General features: G+C 45.7%; 2 protein-coding genes across 2 annotated transcripts; both read left to right on the forward strand.

The window, feature by feature from the left end:
* Positions 1–15: 15 nt before the first annotated feature.
* rasip1 (Ras interacting protein 1) lies at positions 16–7,931 on the forward strand. Its single transcript, XM_068760403.1, has 15 exons — positions 16–140; positions 446–900; positions 1,063–1,323; positions 1,430–1,671; positions 1,749–1,913; positions 2,422–2,626; positions 2,713–3,011; positions 3,106–3,267; positions 4,588–4,628; positions 4,899–5,053; positions 5,155–5,267; positions 5,773–6,061; positions 6,706–6,869; positions 6,944–7,085; positions 7,493–7,931. The coding sequence occupies exons 1-15, from the start codon at positions 19–21 to the stop codon at positions 7,669–7,671; spliced, it is 2,994 nt and encodes a 997-aa protein (XP_068616504.1). The 5' UTR covers positions 16–18; the 3' UTR covers positions 7,672–7,931.
* A 12,960-nt stretch (positions 7,932–20,891) lies between these two features.
* il11a (interleukin 11a) lies at positions 20,892–24,987 on the forward strand. The gene is made up of 5 exons (XM_068755509.1): positions 20,892–20,898; positions 21,643–21,800; positions 24,118–24,213; positions 24,387–24,548; positions 24,692–24,987. Exons 1-5 carry the CDS (start codon positions 20,892–20,894, stop codon positions 24,872–24,874), a joined length of 606 nt encoding a protein of 201 aa, XP_068611610.1. The 3' UTR covers positions 24,875–24,987.
* Positions 24,988–26,944: the final 1,957 nt, after the last annotated feature.

A 26,944-nucleotide genomic window follows, 5' to 3' on the forward strand; every position in this document is an offset into this window, starting at 1 on the left:
TCTCTCTCTCTTTGTCAGATGGAGGGGTCTGGAAGTCCTCGTTTCAGAAAGCTCCATTTCCCAGTGGGCCTGTGGATCAACTCACCCAGAAAACATTTTGCCAAGCTAGGGGGCCGTTGGCCGAGCGCTATCTCTGTCAAGTTAGTTTGAACTTCTCCCAAACTCACTTCTTATCTTGATTGGGTTTTTTTGTTTTTTTTATTCCATGTGTATTTGTTGTTAGGGTATGGATGTTACTTAGAGTCTCTAGTTTCCGTTGGAGTTCAGTGCCGGATAAGTATTGTGTACTTCTTATCTTGTGTTCCTTCCACTGTCATCAGTATCCTTCCAACTCTGTAACCTTTGCTGATTTTATTTTAGCCCTTGTTTAGTCAGTCATAATTCACAGCTGACTGGCCCCTTCCTTTCTCCTTCCTCTCCCCTCTTTCTGTCTGTGTTGCTCCAGGTCAACCACCAGCTCTGATGCAACCTCCCTCCATGAGGCCCCCACGGCTCCTTCCTCTTCCCTTTCTAACTCGACCCCCTCGCTAGCCTCCCCTACCCCGTCCCCATCTCCATCTCCAGCCTTCCTCAGGCCACGGCCTGCTGGACCCCAGTCCCGCACAAAGCGTCTTTCCCATCTCTTTCTGCGTGGCCGCTCTAATAGCGACAGGGACCGGGCGGTTGGGGAGAGGGAGAGGGAAATTTGGGCTCATTCAGCTGCTCCCTCTTCCCACCACTACTTGCCCCCTGCTTCTTCCTCTGCCCCAGGACTGATCAAGATCTACGGCGATGCCCTCTCCAGCGGAGCGAACTATCGCTCCCTCCTGGCCAACGTCCACTCTACAGCCAGGCAGCTCATCGCTCAGGTCATCACTCGGTACACTGAGAGAGAAAGGGAGGAAACAGATGACGTAGTAGGTATGAGAGGGGGAAACTTTCTTCCATTTGGACCGCTGCAGCAACCCATTACTGGGAATTGTTTGCCCAAATATCTTTAACCAATTGGGACTGGCTAAATACAAACACAAACCACAGCATTATGGAAAAATAATTACCCTCCTTTCCTCCATTACCTTCTAGTTCTTCAGAAACACAGCCCGGAGGACTTCCTGTTATGTGATGTCATTGGAAAACCCATCCAGCAGGCAGATGGAACTCTCAAGTGGGAGACAGAGTGCCGGAGAAGCGTTGCCCCGTGGGAATGTCCTCTGTTGTTAGTGGACATGTGGCGGCCCAAGGACGGATTTGAGCGACGCTTCGAAATCCAACGAAAGGAAGACTATGAGAGAGAAGAGAGGGAGAGAGAGAAGGAGCGTGAGAGGGAGGGCGAGAACTGTCAAGGTATGCTTAAGACGCAACAGGAAAGTGTGTTCGCACACAAAGGAACAACCAAACACTTACCTAGTCGGTCTCTAGACTAACCAGTCCTCTGGTTACCTGTCAACAGGTGTGCGCTGGCGGCAAAGCAGGATGCAATCAGGGGGCGGAGCAGAAGAGAGCGAGCGTGGCCACCGCGGTAGGAACACAGAGCTCAGGAGGAGCATCAGTGACATGAACCTGAGTCTGCGGCGTCGCCAAGGTAACCACGTCAGCAAAGATCCACCTGGCTCTAGTAACCCAGCCAACAACAACGGAGGGGTACAGGACAGGAAAAACATTATAAGCATGATCAACCCACTGCCAGGGGAGGTAAGGAAGATGATGCAGAGAGAATTAAACGGAACACCTCGAAGCGTCTGGTGCTTGAACCTTCATCTCTTTTTCAGATTAGAGCATCAAAAGCTGAAGCAAAGGTCGGGTGGACAAACCAACCTCCACAGGATGAGAGCGATTACTCAAACTGTGACCTGGAAGTGATGTCACAAAGTTTAATCCTTCCACCCACCGACCGGCCGTACTTCCTTTTGCTGCAGGGTTATGATCAGAGCAAGGCAAGACATGCTTACAGATGATATCACACACAAACACTTAAAAACAACACCCACGTACAGGTAAACTTCGGAAACACAGACACACACACAAAGCATGGAATACTTTATATCAACGTGCTGACTAACAGACGCGTTGCACAGGCTTGTGAAGACGTGCGTGCGCGCACGCACTCTTTAGATGACATCATACCTACATGTCTTTAATCGCCACGTACCATCAAGGTTTACGTTGCTCTCAAAGCCGCTCCTATTCAGCGTTCTGCACAAAACCGCCTCAAAGCAGCACAATGCCTCCCTCTATCATTATGCAATAAAAGTACAAAAGCCCACTGTGTTTCGCACTCGCACACAATGATCTCACTCAGGTCTCCATAGTTGCAAACTGTGACACACTTCTTACCTTATCAGCCACTTTCTGTTCATCTCAAAGATGGAGGGTGGAAAAAAAAAACTTCTAAGATAACAGACCTCCCTGACGTTCTTCTACTCTCAACTGTCTTTTGTTTAGGATTTTGTTTTGTACATTATGGTGGGACATATGCATGTGTTTGGGAGAAAACCTACAATGAGGGAGCGAGAGAAGGAGAGAGAGAGGGAAAGGAAAGGGAAGAAGTCTATGAAGGTGGACACGTTCCTCTCTGCGCCCGACCTCTTGGCCAGACACTTGTTGGTCAGGAGAGACTCGGCTGTTCCCGAGACACCCACTGGTCAAGGTAATAAAACAGTCACATATATACACGTAGCACTCGCTTTTTAAAAACCTTTTTTCAAGTGTCAATCTAATTTTATTCGATTTTAGCTCTGATGAGGCCTTTCAGAGGCGGTGAGGTCACGCACAATGGACTGGCCCTTTACAGGGAGACAGTCCTAAAGCCTGGGGATGTGATTGGTCTCGGGAAACACTTCCTTTTCCTCTACCGTGACCCCCGTGTGACTCCGGCTCCACCTCTGGCATTGACCTTGCCTTGGCAGGCAGATGTTTCCACCGCCTGCTGCCCCTCAGGTTTGGTGGACAGACAGGAAGCTCTGAGGCAGTACCTGGGATCCACCGAGGCAGTTCTGAACTTTCACCCCCGTCATACAGATTCCCTGTTGCAGGTGAGAGATGAAGAATAAACGTACAAACAACCGCACTGCAAATGATCTTGCATTCTAGAGAAAGTGCCTTGATGATCCCTCACTTTTCTCTTAGGAGATAATCTCCAAAAATTCCTCTCCAGACTCCGGGGGTGGGCCTTTAGCTCCTGCTTATCTCCTATCAATCATGATAGATCATGCATCCAAACACCTGGACCCTACACTCACACCACAAATATTACTTAAGTCAGCCAATCTGATTAAAGAAATTGTTTGGGTAAGTGAAAAACAATGAATTGTGATATATGAAATATAAATTCTATATGACATGCCCTGGTAGCCTAGGGTTGCACCATCGGCTGGATGAACAATGGAGCTTTGCTGCATGTCAGATAACTTTCCTGTTATCCTTCTGCGGTAAATATTTAGGCAAAGCCGTGTTTTGTGTGATTGTTAACAACAGATATGCTAAGATTGTCTGAAAAGTTAACACAGAACAAAAAGTGCATGACCTACATAGAGTGTTTAACTGAACTTTTGCCCCAATGATGGTACAACGTTAAATAAAGGTTACCAGAATCATTAGGATTTCAATCTAAGAGGAATATAAATGTCTGAATTACATTACTTAGGAATTTCAGCTAAAATAACAAATGTCAAACTCATGGTGGGCCTAAGGATTTTATCCTTTAAGATGTGTCAATCCATCCATTCAACTATTTCTGAGCTAAAGTAGTGCACAGAAAGTGCATATTTCTCCATTGAACAATGGTGAGGCTAAAAAAAACAACTAATGTGGAAAAACTCTAGAAATAGATCTGTAAATATGAGATGAACTTGTTGTGAAAGTTATTTACACATTTTTGTGTGACAGTGTGCTTATGTCTAGACCGGAACAAATATATATTTAAGCTTACTAGACAAGTAAAATAATTTTGCTGCATGAATTATTCATTTCAATCATGTAAATAAATGTCCTGCTCCGATGTCTTGTAATTCAGCTGCTGTTTATTTTTAGGCATTTTAAGTAAGGTAATGAAATATCTGTATAGCTCATAAAAAGTAACCAATAAAATGTCTTTGGGACAGTATTGCATAACAACATGGTCATGCTCAGACTGAACTGAGAATCACCCGTTAGTTAGAGTCAGACCAGATGCTTATCAGTCTGTTGGTATGCACGATGAATAAATACGGCTGCGAATTTAACATTAACTTTGAAACATTCTGAGGAAGATCAAACTTTGCAATTATTCAATTTGAGTAAGATGGAATACATTTCTTAAAGCTCTGCCTTGCTTAGGTTTCCACTGCTGTCCCCTGATGGGCTTGATGGTACCTCTGGAGTGTTTGCATAATTATTCCTGCAAGGCAGATTGAAGGTGCCAAATGAAGTCAGGCATGAAAATCATCAGGCAGACATATCGTGGCCTGTTACATTGTGGACAGGAGAGAGGATGAGCTGATGTCACTGCCATTCTACTGGAAAATGTGCTGTAATTGTCCTGGCTTCAGGGCCAGACGCTGCTCCCCCTGCTCCACGCCCACACTAAGTCAAGATGTCTCTCCTCTCTTCTGTCTCCAACTCTCTTTACAGGATAACATTAAGGAATTTGGGGATAAGCATCCCACGCAAAAGTAAGAACATTTTTGATCTACGTCATGCTCCCTCTATTTCGTGATCTCTCCCTGACTGATTCATGATACATTTGCGCAATTCTGTTGTGTCTTTGGTAAATTTTTGTTGTGTGATGAAAGCATTGTGAGACAGTGATGTTGTAAAATAGTTTAAATACAGTTGAGCAAAGAAATCAATCCATTTTCACTCCTACAACAAAGCACTGACAGGAGAATGTTCACAATCGTTTTAAAGCTCACATAACTTCAGCATTACATAAATGTGTCTAGTTCCACAGAGCAAGAGGGCGAGATAAGCACGTTAAATGTCCTGAAACTTTCATCTGACCTTCGACCCCTGATGTTCTGGATGTCAAATGCCACAGAGCTCCTTAACTTCTTCCAGGTCAAAGTAGAAGCCATGGAGAAAGAGTGGGAGTTCGAAGGTGAGAGTGACCTACAAACACTGTGAATTCAACGTTTCAGGAAGGTATATCTGAAATATAAGCAGACATGAACCTTTATTTTAATGATACATTTTCTAAAGCCCCCGGGGATCCACTTCTGACGGCCGACATGGATACCTGCTCAGAGGCTCTGGCACAGTTGGATGATGTCATTATGCACACCTTCCAACAGTGTGTGTATCACCTCACCAAGGTACAGCATAAAAAAATAAAAAATAAAATCATTGATCCAAACCAACAGGAGATGTTATTTCTATACAGTAAGACATTTTTTGTCATAGTCACTGCTAAAAAATATCCCCCCCCCCCCAAAAAAAAAGCCTTTTTCCATTTTAAATGCATGACCCAGCTGACAAACTGCAAATGAATGAAAGGTCTTAAAATTAAAATGAAATCATGTCTTTCTTAAATCTTAATATGGTTCTTTTTTTCTCATCTTTCTTTATTCATTGCATTCATCAACAAATTGAAAATGCATTTGTTGACAGAGACAGAAAAAGGCCAGCCGATTGCACCAGAGATGTTTCAATTCTAGCCACAACTATAAATCTCATGGTGATGCTAGAGGATTACCAAAGACAGCAGGATGCTACCGCTGGGAATCGATCGATCCAGCAGTGTCTATTATTTCCTTTTCATTTAATCAAACATCCTTTTTAATCGAACAAATCGCCTGTCTTTCCTTTATGTCCACAAAGACCCTGTACTCACTACTTCCAGCTCTCCTGGACACCAACCCATTCTCCAGTGAGGAGAAGGAGAAGGATGCCGTCCGGGCTGCAGAGGGAGAAGAGAAAAGAGAAGGGGGAGGAGAGGCGGACGACGTGTCCGCCTTGCCACCCAAAGTTGCCGGGCTAATGGAAGTGTATCGCTGTTCCCTGATGCTGTCGCGCGAGGCGTGTCTGTCCCCACCCCTCACCTCGCAAACCTTTGGCTACCTCTTCTTCTTCACCAACACCTCCCTGCTCAATACTTTGTTGGAGAGAGGTGAGAAGGCGAAGGTTGAAGAGAGCCCGTGAACAAGTAGCAGAGACTTATTAATCAGCAATGCAACTTATAGCCATAAGACACATCTCACTTCTTGCTAAGAATAAGAAGCTGGCCGTACCCGACCAAGAAAGTCTTGCAGAAGTTTTGCTAGCGATGGCTGGTTGCTCTATGCAATGCAATGTAGATTAAATATATATTGGGTGGACTTGGAAAACAGTGGAGGAAAACATAGAAAAAGAAAAAGGCAATCTGAGGTGAATGTATTTAATGGGCAAGGAAATATTAAAAACACTTTATTATAGTGGCTGAACCATTAAAGTGGCCAGAACGTTAGAAAAGCCAATATATTTTGACCACTAGATCTTCATCGCAAATCCACTCAGCGATATGGAAAAAAAGTGTCTGGAGTGATGATGGGGACATAGCGGTTGAAAACAGTTGCTGTTTTATTGATTCAGCCTCTATAATAAAGGCATTTTAATACTCCTTTTCTCATTTTGCACATGGGCTTGTGTTTAGAGTAACTGCATTTCCTTTTTTTTAATTTTTTTTTTAAAGATCTCTCACGTTGGAGGTCAGAGTTCTTCTGAGTCACACATTATCAGATGAGGTCATTCGGTTATTCTGTTCTCTCCCTTTAGATGGTCTGTTTTCGTGGTCTAGAGCAGTTCAGATCCGTACAAACTTGGACTTGGTTCTGGATTGGCTACAAGGGGCAGGATTAGGAGACATAGCCTCCGAGTTCATGAAGAAGCTGTCAGTCACGGTCAACTTCCTCTGCATTCCCAAGACTCGACTTATCCAGGTAGAAACGCCACATATGGAGCGTTTCCTCTCAGATTGTCATCTTCCGCTCCTTATGGACCTCTTGTCTTCCAGTCATCCTGGACCAGTCTGCTGGAGGATCATGTCTTGTTGAGCCCTTCGCAGTTGCACCACCTCCTCACTCATTACAAGCTGGGACCAACCAGAGCACCACCTGCATCCTGGGCGCCTCCACCAGGCACGGAGCTTAGTGGAGGTAAGGCATAGTTCAACTAGACAGCACTCAGACAGGAAGTTCAGTTTACATGTGATGCCATTGCACCCAAAAGCAGAAGTCCCAAGATAGTTTCAACCTCCTAGTAGGACTCAAAGTCCATGAAAATCTGGCCTTAGAATTTGGAATTGCTTTGGTGTCATTATTTGTTTCATAGGTATTCAAGCAAAAATGTGCTTTTCTTCAGGATGTAGTTCAAAATTAAATGATTCCTTCTGTGCTTCTCCCTTCTACACAGTTTCATGATAATACTTCAAGCACTTCATGTGCAACTGACACATTATTTTTTCCAAAACATTCTATCATGCAATGCTCAAAAACGTTCCCAACAAAATGTTATGCGCAAGTGACATAATGTGTGGGTCAATTGCTTCTTTACAATCTTCCAGACATATTTGAGAGTTTCCTGGATCACCCTCCTCTGATCCTGCCGAATGAGACCCCCCGCCTTGACCTCTCCCAGCCAATCCCCAGCCCTGAGCTGCAAAAGGAAGTGACTCGTCTCCGCACCTTCTTGTGGGGACTCGACCAGGATGAGCTGCCTGCCAATCAGCGGACTCGACTTTGAGGATGCCCATATTTGTCTCAGTGAAAAGGATTTTTACACAGACAAACAAACAGGCACACTGGATATACTTTCGTTTAATCATTTGTTGTTGTTGTATCATAACGTTTCCATAGCAATTGATTCATTTAGACATTTTCAAATGTAAAGGCTTTGCCGTGTCTTTATAGAAACAGCATGTCTGTCAGGGCATGCGATGTTGTCCTGTCCTGATTGCTAAACTTGGCTTTCATTTATGTTTATAAACTTGTTTTTAATAAAATACCGAATTCTAGGTTAAAAGACGAACAATTTTCTCATTAACTTCGCCGAGCTTGTTTCCCACAGCCCCGGCCCCCTTGGGCTTGGCACCCACTTTGACTTCAAACACCAAAGGAATATTCCACAAGGTGGCAATGCAGGACTCGTTCCCCTCTGATGTTAAACGATGAGTCTGCAGGTAGAATTGCTTGACGAAGGAAATGATTGTTCGACCGGCGCTACTGTCTGCTCCGAAGGCTCGTTCCCGTTTCCTGTAATAACGGCAGTAGTTTAGGAAAAGGTCGTGACTCAGGCAGCAAATGGGACCATGTGTCGACCACACACAAAGGGGCACCTTCACCAATGTGAAACTGTTGTCAAGGTGAGTTAGGAGCAGGGGAGACTTTCATTTCCCTTGGGTCGATGTGACGCACTAAAGTGGTCCGATTGGTCGGGTTTCCCCGTTTCATTATTGAAACATCCCTCACCTCGTAAAAAAGTCCAGCTCATTAAGCACAAATTAGCGAGCCCCTGTCATGCACAGACATGAGACGGGTGACATCATCAGGAGTGAGTAAGAGCTCGGCTTGAACTTGAACTGTCACAAATTTGTAATATCCAGTCAATTTCACTGTCTAGTCGGCCAGACTTGTTTGGAAACCACTTTTCTTTGTTTAAAAAGTGAAGCTCTATATGACGGCTTTACGAACTTGATTTCATCATCATGCCCCTCCTCTTCTGGCTGCCTTTCTTCCGGTCAGCTTCACAGATGAATTCCTTTACGGTAAAAGACTACAAAAATGCATCAGTCCCGTGAGAGACCCCCCCCCCTGCTTGCATCATCACCGTCGCCCCCGGTTCTGTCTGTCTCCCCCCAATTTCTTAGTGTGCATTGAGCGAGGCTGCTTATAGATTATGAATCATGAGAAGAGGCTCTCCGTGGTTACATTTATCAATTAAGTGATTGTAATCACGCTCGATTGAAATTCGCTGTGGTGAGCGAATGAGAAGTGAGACTGCGTTTGTGTGCTAATTTCAACTTTCCAGTAATGCCAAACAGATGTAGCCTGTAGCTTCATAATGAAACACAGACGGGGTTCAGACGGGTAGAGATACACGCTGCTTGTATGATATGACACGATACGGTGACCAATGTCTGAGCGCATTAAGTAACATGTAAGGTTTAGTAAGCATGTGACACACACGCCGTTCACTGTGATCTCAAGCGCTGACGCAGACGCAATGTCACACACACTTTCACCCACAAGTTCAGTTACACACACCAGCTATCTGTCTCCCTAACACACACACACACACACACACACACGGACTGAAGATGACTGTTTCCCCAGGTGCAGGGTCCCACACCTGTTGCAGCAGCTCTCTGTAATTAGCCGATACACAATTATCATTGGTGGATGTGTGTGTGTGTGTGTGTGTGTGTGTGAAGACAATGGGCCAGTTATCGCCTCCCTATCATCTCCTTCTCTCTCTCCCTGCTGTCGAGTAATGAAAGATTCTTCCCTTCTTCAAAGAGACGGATTTTCCGACAAAAACAGCTGAGTCAGAGGAGAAAAGAGAGAAGGATGAAAAGAAAAGGAGAACAGTAGGGAGGCGAGCGAGGTAATGCAATGCTGCTGGTGTGAGGCCCAGCAGACCACAGTGATTGTGTTCAAAACGGGAGTCATTTTCAGGGAACCAGAAAAGGGCCCATGGCTCTCACATTTTACTCTAACAGCTACAACCTGGCACGGCCGCAGTATCTATTTGCGATCTGGTAGCATTTTATCTGAGCCCTGCGTCATCCTAAAGCCCGCAGTGTAAGGAGGTTTCTCAGCCCATACGTCAGGGGAAAGGGCAGAATATGATGACTGTCGGGCTACAAACGGAGGTTGTGAGACACGTTTTATCAGGAAATTGGAAGGGAAAGAGTGAGGATTTAAGTCCAAAGGAGTCATCATGTCTCTCATGGCATCTCAAAAGAGAAGCAATATTACTTTTATGAGTTTGGCTCCCCAAAAATAAAGTTACATTTCTCATTTGAGTGAACATTTTTAAGGACCTGGCTCTGCAAGTCAGAGAATCAGCTTCAGTGTGAAACAAAATTAGAATATTACACGAGTCCAGAAGGGAAACAAGGGATCTGGAGAATGTCTGCTCTGTCACAGGCAGACAGAGGAAAAGCCAGACTGGGGGGGGTGGAGGAATCTGCATGAGGTGTGAGACAAGTGATGTGAAGGTCAGAGGTGGTCGGGACAAATATCAGTTGGATCCAGACAGATGACAAACTGTGGCCATGAGGTGGACAAAGTGGACAGCGGGGACATGACTAAAAGGCCGAGGGAAAAATATTGGCTTACTTCAACGCACAGATTTGTTTTCTGCTGGTTACGTCGCCCGAAGATGAAACACATATAAACCTATTTCTTTATTTTTTTGTACACACAAATGCACACCGGGACATGTGAGGATATAAAAGATCCCCTGTGAGGCCAGATCCACTGGGCTGAGGCTGCCCACTGTTAGGAGGACCGGCCAGCTAAGCCTCGCAGTCTCACTGGCAGCTAAATCCACCACCACCAACCACTATGCCCTGTTTTGCCCTGCCCTGCCCTGCCCTGCCCGGCCCCGACCTTCTGCCCACTGGGGACTGTCTGTCCCGGCCTCCTCTTATTGGTTCTCAGACAGGAGAAGCCGTTTGTGGTACGTGGTCAATTGGTGACAGGGTCAGTGCCACCAGTTTGGGCCTGGCATGCGTTTCCTCTTCTCTGAAATGTCCTCATCTACCTTTTACCTCCTGTCCTCTTCTTTCCTCCGGGTTCTCTCTCTCTCTCTCTCTCGTTTGTGTTCAGTATTTTTCTCTCGGACCAGGGGGCCTGTGGGTAGGGGCCTTATTCCATTTGCCTGGGGCTTCTGTCAGAGGCTTGTTCCATTTTGCGTCATGGTGTTGACTGAGCGGACCCCACACTTAACTCCCATAGAGCTCTGGGGTTGGGCGGCAGGGCGGCCGGCGGAGGCTAACGCGGCCCCATGTTCAGCATGGTAATCTGATGGCCATATTTATTTTATGCAGCTCTCCTTTGATGGGGCAGAAAAAGTCTTTGGGCTTTTTGTTTCAATACTTTCACTGCCAGGTCAGAGGTGCTCGCCGTGGTTACGCTCAGGAAGAATAATATTTGCCCTTATATTCGCTCCAAACAGGTTTTTTTTTTTTTCCATATTAGTGTCAGGGATACTCTCCGGGTTTCTACCTTCCACCGATTCGGCACTTTAGAGGTGAAGGATGATGGGGAACCGCACCTCAAAAGCATTGTGCCCTGGGGGTCAACAGGGGTGTTCCATAGGTCCCCCCCCCCCCTGAGTGAATCCCCGTCACACTCGGCAGCAGACCTGAAAGGCAGCCCGGCTGCAGCCATATATAAATCCCAGCGGTGAAGGAAAACACACGTAAACGCATGAAAACTTTCTCCCTCCTGCTTTGGCTGCCCCGACTCCACCTCAGCTGTCAGTCGTCCAAAACTCCAATGGGCTTGTTTTAATGGAGTTACACACACAAAACAGAGTTACCTCTCCTTGTCGGCCTGCTCAGAACTCACACACACCCACCTATCTGCCTTGTGTCAGCTGTTTAAGATAGGTCCGAAAGCCAGGGGAACCGCACAGTCATTCTGTGTGGCTGGACCGTCCGCGTCCAGTGGATCTAATTCTCACACAAATGTGTGTTGTTGTTTTTTAAACCACACCATAAAATACAAATAAAGTCTGAAGCAATGTCGCTCATCCCAACGTCCCGCTCCTACCGTGCTTCTGCCGAGTTCTACAATGTTGATCTGACCTGGGAAAATATTCCCTCCGACATGAGTCGGATTCGTCTCGTCATGCAAGAATGGGTTTTACTTTGAAGATTAATTATTATGCAGCTCTCGAGAAAAGAACCCGAGATTACGGCCGTAATATTATTTACCTGGCCAATGACTATGCTGTAATAATGATATTACAGAGCTGACTCATTGCCAAGCAAGATAAGTCACCCTGGGGAATTTCAGCGAGATAATGTTTCATTTCCTTCTTGGCTGTGTATTATTTATAGTCTGAATAAAGAAAAGACTGGGTTTAGCCCAGATAGGAAGAACAAGCACACACGGACACAAACTAGCGTCATGAACAGAAACCGGATCGCCACCGTCCGACCTCTACAGTTCTTACATGAATAGAAGATCACGTAGACGAACAACTGTTCACGCTCCCTGCCCCCCTCCATGTATCCTGTTATCCACCTTTATGTGACCAGACATTAGGCATGTTTCTGCCCCCCCCTCCCATGCAATGGGGAGGTATGCACTTATTCAATGATGCCGCAGCCTGAACTCCAGAGGAAACAGGGAAATGAGAATTGACCTACCCTGGTGGTAGGTAATCCAATACCCCCAGTTGGAATTTAGCAGCTCAAAACAGTTACCGACTGGTTGTCCCCCAAATCAGCACCAGCAGCCTCACAAGAGGGCTGCCGACTTGCTATTGGCCCCTGTAATGCCATGTCAGATTGAGACCTCCACTCCAGAAGGGGTAGCCAATCTGGTTAAGCATTTTCCAGTGCCGTGTTTGCTGTTCAAACTGATCTTTAATCCCTCTGCAGATGGATCAGGGCGGGACACAGTAGGAAACTTGAGTTACTGAGTCACAAAGAGGCGCCATCACTCAAATCCAAGGAGTCACCAGCCAGAAATGTGCCCAGGAGATGTGTGTGGATCCTCCTCCCACTCACCGTCACCCACCCGGGGACTGATTAATGCAGGTTGCCCTTCCTGTGATCTCTATTGCCTTGCCCTTTCTGTACTTCTGCCCTCTTCCTGCTCCGCCGCTGACTCCCAGCCTCACCCGACGCCCCTTCAGTTGGGGAACTTGCATGTTTTATGTTTTTGCCGTCTTTATCTGTGTTCAGTGATTCTCTTCCATGGCATCACTTCTATCTCATCCCAGCTCCACATCACTCACTGGTTCCTTGACTGTCTTACCATCCCTCCCTAATCCACTCAACCCTTCCTATTTCTGTCCTTTCTTTTCACCATCACGCCATCGTCATCATTCCCAGCTTCCACGTAAAGCCACAGTTGCTGTGTTTATTGCCTTAGTGTCAAATATAGGCCCTATTGTCAGACCAGGAATCCTGATCCATCCCCTCCTGCGCTACTCTTTGTCGTCATCCCTTTCATTTCTTCCCAGCAATTGTCCGTGTGCGTGTTGCTTTTGGGCCGCTGGTCCAGTGTGATGTGGGGAATTTCCTTCTTATCATTCACTGAGCCATTCCTTACATTCCTGGCATGCTTCCTGGCAATACCAGGGGTCCAGCCATACGCGAGGGCGTCTGTAATGCAAGGCAGACGCTGAGGCAAACTGACACCATTCATGCATCCAGTGCGAGCCTTCTAACAAGAAGGGACAGCGTGATTAATGAACAGAAAGAGGATGGGGAGGCACTGAGGAGGGAGGAAAGGAGGAGATATAAAAAGACAGAGGCAGCGTGGGTGTAAAGTCTGTGCCAAAAATAGAACATTCTGGACAGCTTTAATTTTTCTGGTCCTTCAGTGAGACTGTAATGATAACAAAAGACATGTTGAGTATTCAAATATCTCCAAACAGGACCATGTTTGGGGACTAATTGGAAACAGGAGGAGGTCAAAGTGCACGCAAACATTCAGAAGAATGGCGATTAAAAGAGCATTCATGTCATTCTTCTTAGTCACAGGATAACGCCAGTTTGCTAACTATGGGCTGAACAAAGCTTTTGTGTGTTCCCATAATAAACAAAGGTTAAAAAAACAAAATTAGAACTGGAGAAACGTCACAGAAATGTTCCGGCAAAATAACGTTTGTCAGACTCCGACTGGAGATAATAATAAAGGTGACAATGAAGAACGCAGGCAAACAACATTACTTCCATCATTCAACTCACGATTCCAGAGATAAGCTAATCGATCCAACGGATCCGTCACCGTTTGTGTCAACATTGATATGGTGTGTTTCTATCAATCCAGGAGAGAATGCAAAAAAAAAAAAAAACATGCAATATGACAGCAGCTGCAGAAATGTCTATTTAAAAAGAATCAAAGGGAAGACAGTGCATCTTCTGTGCCGCGTTCTCGCCGCGCTAAGTTAAACCAACGGTGACATTTCAGTGAACCTGAGGTGCAGCTCCCCTCCCTGTGCGGTCAGAGCACAGCCAGCGGAGGACGGAGAAAGGACTTTTGGGATTAGGAACATTTTCAAAACGCGTTCTGCCTCCAAACCGTTGTGCTCAGCACCCAGTCCCACTTTGTTTCAAAACATAAACAGTGACAACATGCGGATATGAAATTTCCTTTCCTGTGTTTGCTCTCCGTTATGATGAAATTTACACACTCTGCGTGGCTGACGCACAGGAAGTGGTCGACAGAATGACAAGCAGAATCAATACAGCTGGCCATGTGCTCCTTTACAAGTTATGTTATCTGCTATCATTGTTGTGGGAGGTTGATTTATGGTCGTCATCACGTAAACGAGCGTTAATTTAATGAATGACCAGTGACGGAGGGGTCTGATGTGCGTCAGCGGTCACAGAAGCAGGCAGGCCACGTCAGATTTAAGGAGCGAGGGGGGTTATAAATTGTTTTAAACGCTAGAGTCAACTGCTCTAAAGACGTAAGCATACGTGGGTTTCGGTGACATTGTTTGTTTGTGTGCGTGTGTGTGTGTGTGTGTGTGTGTGTGTGAATCCATCTGTCCGTAAAAGGGCATCCTCCCATCCCACCCCCACGGGACTGAGGTCACATCACATTGACAAAGTCGCTCCGTAGGGCCAGATGAGACGTCACAGAAGTCCTCTTCCTTTTGTCTTCCCGCTCCCCTCACTCTTTCCCCATCATGACTCCACACACCCCCCCCCCCTGCCCTCTTACACTCACACACACCTACACACACACACAACCCACCCCCTTTCCACTGGGAAGTTGCTGCAGCGCTCAGCTTCCGTAGAATAACATGACAACAGACTCAATTTGAGACTGACGAAGATGCCCGGCAGACCGGCAAGTAGTGGTCAGCTCTGATGTACGTCACTCACACACACACACACACACACACACACACACACACACACACAGTATTTCAAGAAGCAGGCAATGCCTGCATAATGTCTCCTGTGTAACATTTCTTCGTGTTGAGGAATGCACCAAAAATAAATCTCTACACTTTCTCTTTTTACTGCCTTCATGAAAAGTGACCCCTGACACCGCGCAGAGATATTACAGCCATGCAACACAAATAACTCGTTGTTTGTGTCAGAGCATCATTGAATTTGTGCGCTTTGATCATTTAAAGCCCGTTGCTGTTTGCATTTCACTGATCCATCCTGCCGTGCACCAGAGAAAGACCGAGCGACCCGGGAAAGAGAGAGACAGATCTAAAGAGGAAACGAGTGCCTGGAAGAGAACATTCGAAGGAGCGGTAGGGGAAGCACTTTGAAAAGAGATGGCGAGAAAGAGGGATGCAGACAGGGCACGGCGTGACGGAGGAGGAAAGAATGTTTAGGGCGACTGAGCACGGCGGTGAGAGGAGCGGGAGGGAGGACCAGCGGAGAAAGAGGGAGCTCTGAGGCAGACCAGGGCTCTCCAGTGTATTAACACCAGTCTGAGATTGAGGGAGCAAGTGGGGTAGATGGAAAGTGTTTGCACAGTAAAAAGTTCCTTTTGCGTGGGTTGCTTGCTTGCCGTTCTCCCCCCCCCCCCCCTTCTCTCTCCTCCGCCACCCCCCCACCCTGTCTGTGACCTATTGCTTTAACTTGTTCATTCAGAGATTTCCTCACGGCGAGAGGCAAATGTGAGCAGGTGAGCAACGCAGACTCAAGAGAGGGTTGTGACTTTGTCTTGTAGTAACACACACACACACGCATTCACGCACGCACACACACACTGTGTGTTGTCACGTACCATAGAATGTGCTTTTCAAACAGAATGAGCCTCATAAATGTGTGTTTAATAGAGAGCTGATTTGAACATTTTGCTCCCCCCGGTTTCTGCCAGGAGAGACGCTCGCCTCGAGTTCTCCCTTTCATCCCTGCATCCTCCCCTTCGCACGGCCCCGCCAGTGGAGAAACCTGGAATAATGATACTGGTTAATGTCCCCCCCCCACACACACTTTAATGGTCTAATAAAAAAGGCAAAGCAGCAGATGCACAACAGCCATATCCACCTCAGCTATAAGCAGCTCACATGAAAAAGGAAGCGAGCAATTGACAGGTAATTAGTAAATCACATCCATGGGGAGGGTTTTTTTTAACTGAAGACTTGCCAATGGGGGGCGGGGACTTTGAGAGAAGGATCGCTTCACATAGATCCATTCAGAAGGAACTTTGACACTGAGACAGAGACATCACTTTGTTGCCCCATGACTGCAGCGTGTCCATTTCTGCCCCCCGACCACCCTGAAATAATAACACACTCACTGGCTCTTTGACGTAGGTTGAAGTAAAGGAACAAGGGGAGAGGATGGGGGACGATGACAGTGGGTACCAAGTTAGGGTTACCATGACAACTCTCCAGATAGCCCTGGTGGAGTCAATGGTCTCACACTGAAGTTAAAGTGACACAATTTAAAAGTATCCCCACGCCGCTACATATTCTATAATTGAATGATTAAACCTAATGATTATTTTCATGATGTATTCATTTTCAGCTTTTTTTGGTTTGTAAAGCATCAAAAACGATGAGCGAGAAAGAGAGAAAGCTTTATTTTTTTCATCGATACACTGCAAGCACGCAACGAAATGACCTTTACACCCGAGTACAGCGGGCCCCTTGAAACAACCGCACATGCAGGGGCCCTGAGAAATGAGAAATGGCTTCACAATCAATCAGATAAATTACTTTCAGCTCTTCTTGTACAAACTGTTGTTTGTTGTCTGTCCCCTAGAAATGATTTGTCCTTTGAACATGATCTCCGTGTTAGATTACTCAGGACCTCCAGGAATCTCTACAAGGAAACGAGGGTGCAATAAAAAATAAAAAAGTCACATTTATTACTTCTCACTCTCCCATATTACCTTTTACCATTTGAGCGCTGTTGCGTCACGGGCGACATTTGCTCAGTTTGCATGTGACATGCTACGCATCTACGGTAAGCAGAGCACACAAGTTAACCCTAAACACCCCAGGACTGCTTTATCATCCACCTGGACGTGGAAATTAACCTACGGCAACAAACACCTATTTGGAAAACCCGCGATGGGCTGATTTGGTATTTGTTCTCATAATCAAACTACATCCTTAATCAGAGTAAAGTACACACACACACACACACAAAAAAAAATCCCCAACCTTTAAAAGAAAATGCGCTTACGCACATGCTCTTCCTCGTCAGAAAGATAAACGGTGACGAATATTACAGTAAAGCTCAACCTGGATTTGCTCAGCTTCTATATTGACTTCGGTAAATGGGGGGGGGGGTGAAAAACAACTGCGAAAGGTGAGCGGCGGCGTGTGGAGGCGTTCAGATGATAGGAACCCTGCGTAACGCCATCCGAACACATGCCACGGCGCACAGGAAGCCCAGTGGCAACGTGTGAGCGAGCTGCGTGGGGCTTTGCGTGCGTAAAGCCGGGCTGGCTGTGAGGCCCGGCAGGCCCAGTCACAGGTTCCCCCCGTTCTCTCCCGTTCTCTGATGCCTTTGAGGTCGTCGTCTGAGTGTCTCACTCTGCCTCTCCTCCTATGGTGGTTTACACAGATTGGTGATGTAATGGGTAGCATATGAAGGCCACACACAAACACGTGCAGACGCACACACAAACACTGATGCGCACGCACGGTACACAGACGCCGCACTTATATACCACCGCATACCCATAATTACACACGTGCACTGTGTACGCGCACACCCATTTACACAAGCCCTGGATTCCCCCTTTTCCAGCGGGCATGTGCCAGTGTTTGCTCGCTTTCTCATACGCAAAAAATAAAAGTCAAGACAATCATATTTTTTATTTGCCGCGCTGCCACCCATGCACGTGTGCGCACACACACACACACTCACACACACACGCTCAAAGGGAACCCTTCCATTGATGATTTGTGAGCGATCGATGCTGGCGGATGGCCTAATAGGGGGCTGAAACCACCCAGGAGACCCCCATCATGAGAACGAAGGAGAGTGACTAACTTCACTTTTTCTTTTCTTCTCTCACCAGCTGTGTCTTCAAACAGCCCTTTGATGTGGGGACATTAAAACGAGCGAGTGTGTCAATATCTCCCTACGTCCAACCGCACTCATCTATTTCCTCCCCTCCGTCTCCTTCGCCTGCTGTTCTTCACTACTGTTGACCCGAGAAAACACATTATGACCTCTTTTAACCACGACAACTCTGCCACCCACTCGCTGCCACCGAGCCCTCAGCGTTCAGTGGTGGTGGGAGGGGGGGGGGCGTTTGTTTGCTGCTGTAGGCCCACCACTGGACAGGCAATACTGTGTGTATGTGAGTGTGTCAGTGTGCGCATACAAGGCCCACCACTAATTATTTTCTAACCACACCATGAGTGTATGTCTGTGAATGAGGGTCTCCTAATCTCACACCCAGACTCAAAAGCCCCCCCCCAGTCTCTCTCTCTTAGTTTGTGTTTCTGTAACTGGGGTTTCACCCAAATTTACCGAAAGACTAGGACGCATTTTTTTTGTACAATTGACAAAAGACGACGAGAGCGTGTCTCGACTCTGCAGGTGTCATTACAGCCGATCCTCGCTGACCCCCCCCCCCCCCCCACCCTTGTCGCTAAACGATTTCCTCGTTAAATGACCGACAACTTGGCCGACATTTTTGGCCCTGGTCAAAAAAAACGTCTATGTCTGCATGCGTCTAGGCCGTTTCTACTTCACACATGAACGTGCTCACTCACAACTCTGCAGCCGGTGCATTCCGCTCATCGCGACGACGATTCCTCGTCGCTAAAACGCTTTCGTTTAAATTTCGGAAAGTCCGGCGTAACCACCGAGTCACCCATAAAGGAATATGTCGTTAAGTCGGGACCACCTGTATAGTGCAGCAAAAAAAAAAAAAAAACAGTGACGTAAGGGCATAGTTGAACTGTAACAGCTTTCGGTGGAAAAACATTGCAATCCAACATTTATTTGAGATGGTCTTCTACATAATCTTCATCAGTGCACGTAGGCCTGATGTCCGTGCACGCCCCTGGTGATATGAAGGACGGGGGCGACGCATCACCTGTTCCTCTGCGGTGGCTGGAAACTCTTTCTTGATCCTTTGCAATAGTATAGGCCAAGCTTTCCTGCACCTGACGGCATGTTTCCAGACTGCCTCACTCTGCTGTGTGTGTGTGCGTGCGTGTAAAACACACAAAGAGGGTATGAAACCCAGTAGTATTTTGCCGCAGAGTATATTTTCGTAGTGTTCTCAGCTATTACAGCAGCATGCCACTGTTGCACTTGCATCCGTGTCGTGTGTGTGTCTGTGTATATGTGTCTTTCTGCCGTGTTGACCCCAAACACCCCCCCGCAGCCCTTAAAGCATGTGTCTGTGTTAATGTCCTGCGGTGTGTGTTTGTGTGTCTATACGTGTGTGTGTGTGTGTGTGTGTGTGTTCACTCGCTGTTTCTATGCAACACTTTCAGAGGCCCCTTCTGGTCTGGACAACACCTCTCTCCTGCTCCTATCCGTCTCTCACTCCTCACTCTTTCCTTCACCCTGGAGAGGAGTGAAAAAATAGGAGGTGGGTGGGGGGGGGGGCCGTGGAAATAACAGGCTGCTGTCTCAGGAGGGGCTCTGAAAAAAAAAAGAGCATGGGGTGAGAGACGGAGGGAGAGAAATGGGGGGCTGGGGGGGGGGGGGGTGTAAGTGCTTACTGCGCATACTGGCTATAATGTAATAAATAAGGACAGGGTAACCGAAGGGGACCCCGTCATTTATGAAACAGCGCACGTGAGAACGCTTTCTATGACAGCTTGCTCTTGAACGCAGCACGACGCAGGAGAGAATCACTGAACACGGGCGGGCGAAGTACCGGCTCCTGAACGTTACACGGTCGCACGAGATTTTCTGATCCACGTGAAAACAAAGTTTTATGAAAAAAAATAAAAAAATAAAAAAATAAAACGCGTCTGCAGTGACAGCGAGAAACGGGGGAAGAGATTTCGAGATGGAAAGATTTAAAAAAAAAAAAAAAAAGAAGAAGAAATAAAAGCGGTAGATTGGCGCCGGTGAGCGGGATGCGGCGGAGGAGATAACGAGCGGACGGGACGGGAGAAAGTGATCAAGGAAAAACAACAACGGAACATATTTTAAAGTTTCGCAAAAGGGAGACGGGCACCGGGGAGGGGAGGAGGAAAGAGGGAGAGAGGAGGGAGAGAGAGAGAGAGAGAGAGAGAGAGAGCGTGTGTCTGTGTGTGTGCGTGTGTGTGTGTGTGTGTGTGTGTGTGTGTGAGTTTTTATGAATGAAGTGAGTCACTGCCGATGTGTCATAGGCCCGACGTCTTTATAAAGGAAGTTTTAAACAAGCCTAAACACTTCACAGCGCGCAAAAAAATTGGACTTACTACACTCGCATCCCTCTCTCTGCATTTCTGTTGCGCTCTCTCTCTCTCTCTCTCAAACTGTCAAAGTGTCTCTCTACCTTCAGCACTGCATTAAAACGACCAGGTCTCCTCTTAAACTTAACCCGAGACAGAAAGCCTGACTAGATCCGACTCTTACCTTCCTCTCCGAACTTTCTCCGTGGTCCATCACTTCCTCTCTCTCTCTCTCTCTCTCTCTCTCACTCGCTCTCTCTCTCAATCATTCCCACTCTCGTCCTGTCAACTTTCCTCCTCGCGAGGAGCGCGAAGAAGAAAACCGGAGAAAGTGCGTGACAATTTCCGGAGTTCAATTTATTTATTAATTATTTTCCATTTATTTATCTAGCTGCGCTTTCTCTGCTGGTTTTTTATCTCTTGGGATCCGAATCAATATGAAATGTAAGTCTTTGCTCAAGTGTATTTTGGATTCATAATGACTTTCGTGTTAATATACTTTCTTTCCAAGAACTTTTTTTTTTTTTTTTAAGAATTAATTTGAAAGAATAAATGGACGTCCATAGCATTGATGTGACTGTTAACAGCTACCTTATCTCCCTCTTGCTCTTTAAATCAAACTGCACAAATGCCAATGTCCTGACGTGGGGCGGTGCACCGGGGTCGAGGGCAGGCAAGATGCTCCCTTCTGTGTTATTTTGCCTGCAATTCTTGCGGTTCTCCTGTAATTATCGAGCGTTCATCATTTCAACAGCACTGCGGTTCCTTTTTTTTTTAATACTTAAGTCTCTCCCTTGTATTTCAACTTGAAAGGAAAAGGATGAATGAGCTTACTGTTGACTTGACTGGGTCTATATAATTTATACCACCAACTCGCATACTTATCCAGTTACAGGTGTGACAATCGGCGGCATTCATTGCATTGCTTATGGCAAAAGGACGTGATGGTGATATTCAGTGTCAAAGCCCGAGCATTTAATGATTTAATGATTTGCATCCAGCTTGTGAAAACACGACTGCACCGCCGAGGCGCTCCAGGATTCCTCTGCCAAGTCTGGAGCTATTGTTTATATTATGGTGCAACATCTTCCCTCGGCGCTGACAGCCCGTGGCCTGAGGTCTTCATCATTATGGCAGAGATGACAGCGCCTTTCCTCTAATTGTTTCCGTTTTGTTCCTCCCCTGCAGTGCTACTTGACTCTTCCTCATCGCTCCTCTTCTCGCTGCTATTGGCTCAGCTGCCTGTGTTCACGCCCGCCTCTCCGTTACCTCAGCGGCGGTCCAGTGACATGGATAAACTGTCCAATCAAACCAAGAATCTAATGAAGCTCACTCAAGAATTGCTGGTAAGAAAAGGTGCTCTCGTTCTGATAGCTAATCTCAGCTATTGATTAGAGGAAATGCTGATGAGGGCCTAAGTATCCTAATTGAATGGTTAGTGTGAGTGTGTAGGAGGAGAGTGGGGGGGGGGTCCGGACCATTACACCACAGCCTGTCTTGATCGCATCACATCTTCAAACTGCATTAACTTTGTACTGGTTGAAACCGTTTGGATGAACTCTGCTCAGTTTTCTCAGGCAGGATTCAGTTTGATTTACGTAGCTTTTATTGATGACAGATTCGGCTGGAGGCCATCTGCATGCTTAGATCTGGTGATTGGTGACCAAGCATGTGCCTTTATCCAGTCCAGCAAATGTGAAATAAAATCAACATGTTTTATGAAAATAATAAGCATAAGCATTTTAAAAAAACGTTTTTATTTTTTACTGTTACATGATACGTGATGTATCCAAGGGGACAGAAAAACAAAAACAGTTTTAAATTTCCCATGAAGACACATTTACAACTTCATATCAACACCGTACCTGCATCCAACAAAGGTTGAACTTGCACACCAGCCACGGAGTGACAGCAGAGGACATCTCACGCTTGTTTACATGAAAACATGTTTGGGTTCTGCGGTTGTACTGTGGAAAGGTACCAAACTGGTGACTCTGCTCCCTTTCATTGTAGTGAAAGCTGATGAGGAAAATAAGATTTGAGAACGCAGCCAAGCGTTGGCTCCAGCTGCGTGATTGTGTATCAACAATGTGTTTTAACAGGCGAAAAGAAAGTAGGATAATGTCTCTGGATCTTTGGTCACACATGACTGATGCAGATTCTATTTTTGCAAATGTTTAAAATTTTAAAATGTTCGGGGGATGAAATTAAAAATAGCAACATACTATGTAGTCCTGGCCACGATACTGCGTGTGTGTGTGTGGGCAGAAAGGCCATTCTGCAGAAGCAGTGTTATTATAATATTAATAATACATTTGTTTCTACCTTTTTCTTTCTTTTTGTGTGGAATTCCACAAAATAACTTACAAAAGTAAGAAAACAGAGATGCAAGGAAAGTCCTTGCAAAAAAAAACAACAACAACAGGAAGAATCGTGCATGTGTGTGTGTGTGTGTAAATCCTCAGTGCAAAATGCATGCACGCTTTTGTATGCAATTGGGCGGCCCTGTGTGTGAATTGAGGGTTCTGTAAACTGTGGTGGTTGTGTAGGTGCAGTGTTCAGTGTTTTGCTTTTGGTCGTCACAGCAAAGTGACCTGATAAAAATCCAAAAGATTTATCACATTCCAGTAGTTGCATTCAGGAAGAGAAAAGTTGCATGCTAAGTTCTGTCAAGGGTGAGGTCATGATCTACGATGGAGAGAGCAAGAACAGAAGGATAAGAGGCAGAATTAAAGGCTGAGAAAGATGGAGCAAAAAACCCACAAGGGATGAAGACATCAGAGAGCCAACTGATGACAAGCTAGTGGCGAATGTGTGCATGTGTGTGTGTGTGGGGGGGGTGCATGCGCATGTTCACGTGATATTGCATGTGCTGGCGCACCTGGTGTGAGACAGATAGAGGGAGAGGAGAGGGGAAGTCGGGCATGGAAGTGGACCAAAGCACTGAAGACAAAACATTTGAGCCACAAACATAAGTGAGTTCTCATTGAAGCCTGATGAATGTGGCACATTCATCACACAAAAACATCAACACAAACTACAGACCAACAAACACCGCATTAGCTACACACAACCTGTTAACACAAAGCCCTTCTCAGCACTCATCAGTCATCAACATTTATCTCTTGAATGAGGCGTTCACCTTTGATACTAAATTGCTGCCTTTTTCAAAGTTGGGCCTGCAATCAGATTGTTACTCCCCTCTGGTGGCCATCGCGGGTACTACACCCGCCGTCTGAACAGAACTTTACTTAACACAACACGCTGGGCAGCAGCACTGCGTCATTCCATCTTTTTATAGCTGTGAGTGACCCTGGAGTTTCCCTACAGCCCTGCGTTGTCTATCCCACTCGGAGCTTTCTTAGTCACTGCATATGTTGTTATCCTTGCTCTTTCTTTGTAGAAAACATCCTGTGGGTTCAGGCCATTTGCTCTTACTGTTGACATTTGGGGTGGCTGAATTTTGGGTGAACTCACACTGACCTGATCGACCGCACTCCTCTCAGTGCAAGCTACCATCGCTAAGCACAGAAAAACAGTAACCCAGTCGAGGTGCTGAACTAATGCTTTCCTCGTGTTGCCGTGACTTGTCTCGGGATGAGTAAAAAATTGCTCTGAAGCAAATTACTAACCGGCTGGTCTGGGTCTTGTTTTCTCTTTCAGAAGGAGCATGCATTTGACTCAGATGTGGAGCCCCACAGGTTCAGGTCTCTGCCAGAAATGAGCAACAGATCAGTCAATGACCTCAACAATCTTGAGGTAATGCTCTGATAATGTATTAGTGTGCAACTGTGTGTGTGTGTGTGTGTGTGTGTGTGTGTGTGTGTGCGTGCATGCTTGTGAAGGGCGAGGTACCGGTCTGTTTCTGTCTGCACAGTTGCATCTTGCCACACCCATGCAAAGTCTCTAAAGTATGTCTTTGTTGTTTCCAGTTGAAGCCCACGCTCTCTCAGCTCCATTCCGACCTGAAGCTGTACGAGCACCACTTTGAATGGCTGAACAAGGTTTCAAAGAAGCACCACCACCCTGCACTGCCCAAGTTGGTGGAGATGATCAGAGAGATGAAATCGCTCATCAGCCTGCTGCACCGTCAAGTAAAGAACTTGTTTGTCTTCACTGTCAAATGTTATATTTGATCCATTTTATGTTTCAGCAGGACACCATGCAATTTAGCAAAACCTTGTTCTAAATTAAGTAACCATCATACAAATACTAATTGTTGTCTCCTCACCTCCAGATGCTCAGAGTTGAAGCACCAAGGCTGACTCCGGCCACCCCATCCCTCCCCCCTCAACTCCCCTATCAGTTTGATGTCCTGCAATCAAGCCACGAGCTTCTTCGACACTTCAAGCTCTTCTGTGATTGGGCGTACAGAGCATTCCTCAGCCTCAAGCCCAAAATCTCTGCAGTACAATCATAATGCATACCCGTTTGTTCTTTGCCCTAAACCGCGTGTCAGAGTCAGCGAAGAGAAGTGGAGTGCTGCCTCTGCCGAGCGGGGATTAGGACCATAGTTTGCACTGCAGTCAATAGCATCCCTTACGAAAAAATGTCAGCTGTGTGACATACGTGTTGAAGAATGTGTCTTTCCGTCAGAGTTGTTGAGGATGCTCTATAATGCAGCCATCAAGATTTGCATTAAAACAAATTGCCAATTTAACTACAACGATCACGTCACCATTACCCAAAACTCTGTCTGAAAGGCCTTTTTCATGATCATGTTATTTATGTATTTATTTATTTATTGACTGTCGGTAATTTATTTAATTGTATTTATTTGAAGTTGTAATGTGTCACTCTCATCTTTATTTCTGTGTTTAATGTGGATTTATTTGCCCGCATTTCTATCATCTTTATTTTTTGTCTTGTGTCTCACTGATCCGTCAGAAAAATCACAGTAGCACTTGTTGAAACCTATAGCTATAATAATGACTCGTTTAAACTAATTTAATCTACTTCACGTTTGTTTATTTCTTTCAGTGAATAATTCTTCCAGTAGATGTAGCAGATATTTGGGGCAGCCAAGGTTCTTATTATGTTTCTCTTTCAGTACTCTTAAGATGCAAATGGAATCTTCTAACCATAAAAAAAAACATGCCATGTATTAAAATATCAATCGATAGCCTATGAAATTAATTACAGAGTTAACATTTTCAATGCCATGTTCTGCATGATGAGGCGTATTTGATGTTGTGGGAACGCTGTATGAATGCGCTCTGTTCCTGAGCACTGATTGACCTGATTCGATTCTTTGCACAAACTTGTTAGGATTAGCCTCTTGGATGAGTGAGATGGCTGATTTTGAACATGTGCTTTGGGGTATAAAAGTTTTTTTGTTTGTTTATTATTGTAAGTTAAACACCCAAAGCCTTAAAATACTATGTATTGTGACACTATATTCTGTACAGGTGTACATAAATGTACAAGAATGTAAATTGTTGTATACAGTGCATCTGTGTATTATGTTGTTTTCTACAACATTAACTTTGCCAATTTTATCACTATACTTTTGATTCATTCCTATTCTAGTATTTGTTACAGTATTTACTATTTATTTAAGTAACATGGTGGAACTATTTATTTTGTGCTGCAGTGGAGCAAGCCTCCTATCCTTTTGTACTTTTATACAGTTTTTATTCTTATTTACTATTCTAATACCATCGTGTTTAAATTATTATTGTAGCATCAAGATGTCTCTTCCACACCGTGATTGGCCTCAATGTGAAATATGTGCCTTGGTGAAATAAATTCTAAAGAATGTGCACAATGGGCGTGAGCATACATTTGTTACGCTAGTCGACGTAGAGATTATTTGTAAACCAAAAGCAGTTTAAATAAATCTCTGTATTTTTTTTAAGAACAGGAGGGCGGATAGTTGGATCACTGATAATTTGAAAGGAAAAATGATTTCAATGCGATATTTAAAAACGTCAATCTGTCGGATGAAGCTCCCGACCAATGGCAGTGCGCGATCTTTCGGCGAAAGCAGCCAATCCCGTTCGCTGTTCTTGGGAGGCGGCATCGGGCGGAGAACTGCTGTTAGTTTGCGCTGTGTTTATTGTTAAGGTTGTGTGGATTAGCACTGCGGTACCCCGTTTCCATTTCTGAATATTTTCACAACAAAATAGCTTTGAGATGAGTTAAAGATGCTCGGTGAGTAATACTTTAGCCTGAATTAATGATTAGCATTACGGTGCGGGCTAAAATGAGCTATTCCGCAATAGCTAGCGGTAGGTTAGCTTTAAATGAGGGCCGGTAGCTAGTTTTTTGTTGTTACAACAAACGCGGATATTTTCTCTGTTGCGTTGTGTGTCGGCTCGCTGACCGGTTACGGTGGGATACACTTTTATAGCGTCTTAATTTAGCTGTGGCCTCTTTTAGTGGTGAGGACCGCACTGCGGGGAGGAACAGAATCGGACTGACGGCCAGATGATAGACAGCAGGCGGGGGGGGCGGGGGGGGTTATACACGGGAGGGAGGCAGGGGTGGA

This window comes from Brachionichthys hirsutus, chromosome 3, assembly GCF_040956055.1.
Source record: "Brachionichthys hirsutus isolate HB-005 chromosome 3, CSIRO-AGI_Bhir_v1, whole genome shotgun sequence".
Classification (NCBI taxonomy): Eukaryota; Metazoa; Chordata; class Actinopteri; order Lophiiformes; family Brachionichthyidae; genus Brachionichthys; species Brachionichthys hirsutus.

Bases quoted from the DNA above. Each gene is read 5' to 3' on its own strand.
- rasip1 (XM_068760403.1), top strand. From the start codon at position 19: ATGGAGGGGTCTGGAAGTCCTCGTTTCAGAAAGCTCCATTTCCCAGTG. The intron at 1,914-2,421 runs GCAAGACATGCT...TCTTTTGTTTAG, and splicing joins AGGGTTATGATCAGAGCAAG to GATTTTGTTTTGTACATTAT. The intron at 3,268-4,587 runs GTAAGTGAAAAA...CTCTCTTTACAG, and splicing joins TGATTAAAGAAATTGTTTGG to GATAACATTAAGGAATTTGG.
- il11a (XM_068755509.1), top strand. The intron at 24,214-24,386 runs GTAATGCTCTGA...TGTTGTTTCCAG, and splicing joins ATGACCTCAACAATCTTGAG to TTGAAGCCCACGCTCTCTCA. The intron at 24,549-24,691 runs GTAAAGAACTTG...CCTCACCTCCAG, and splicing joins TCAGCCTGCTGCACCGTCAA to ATGCTCAGAGTTGAAGCACC.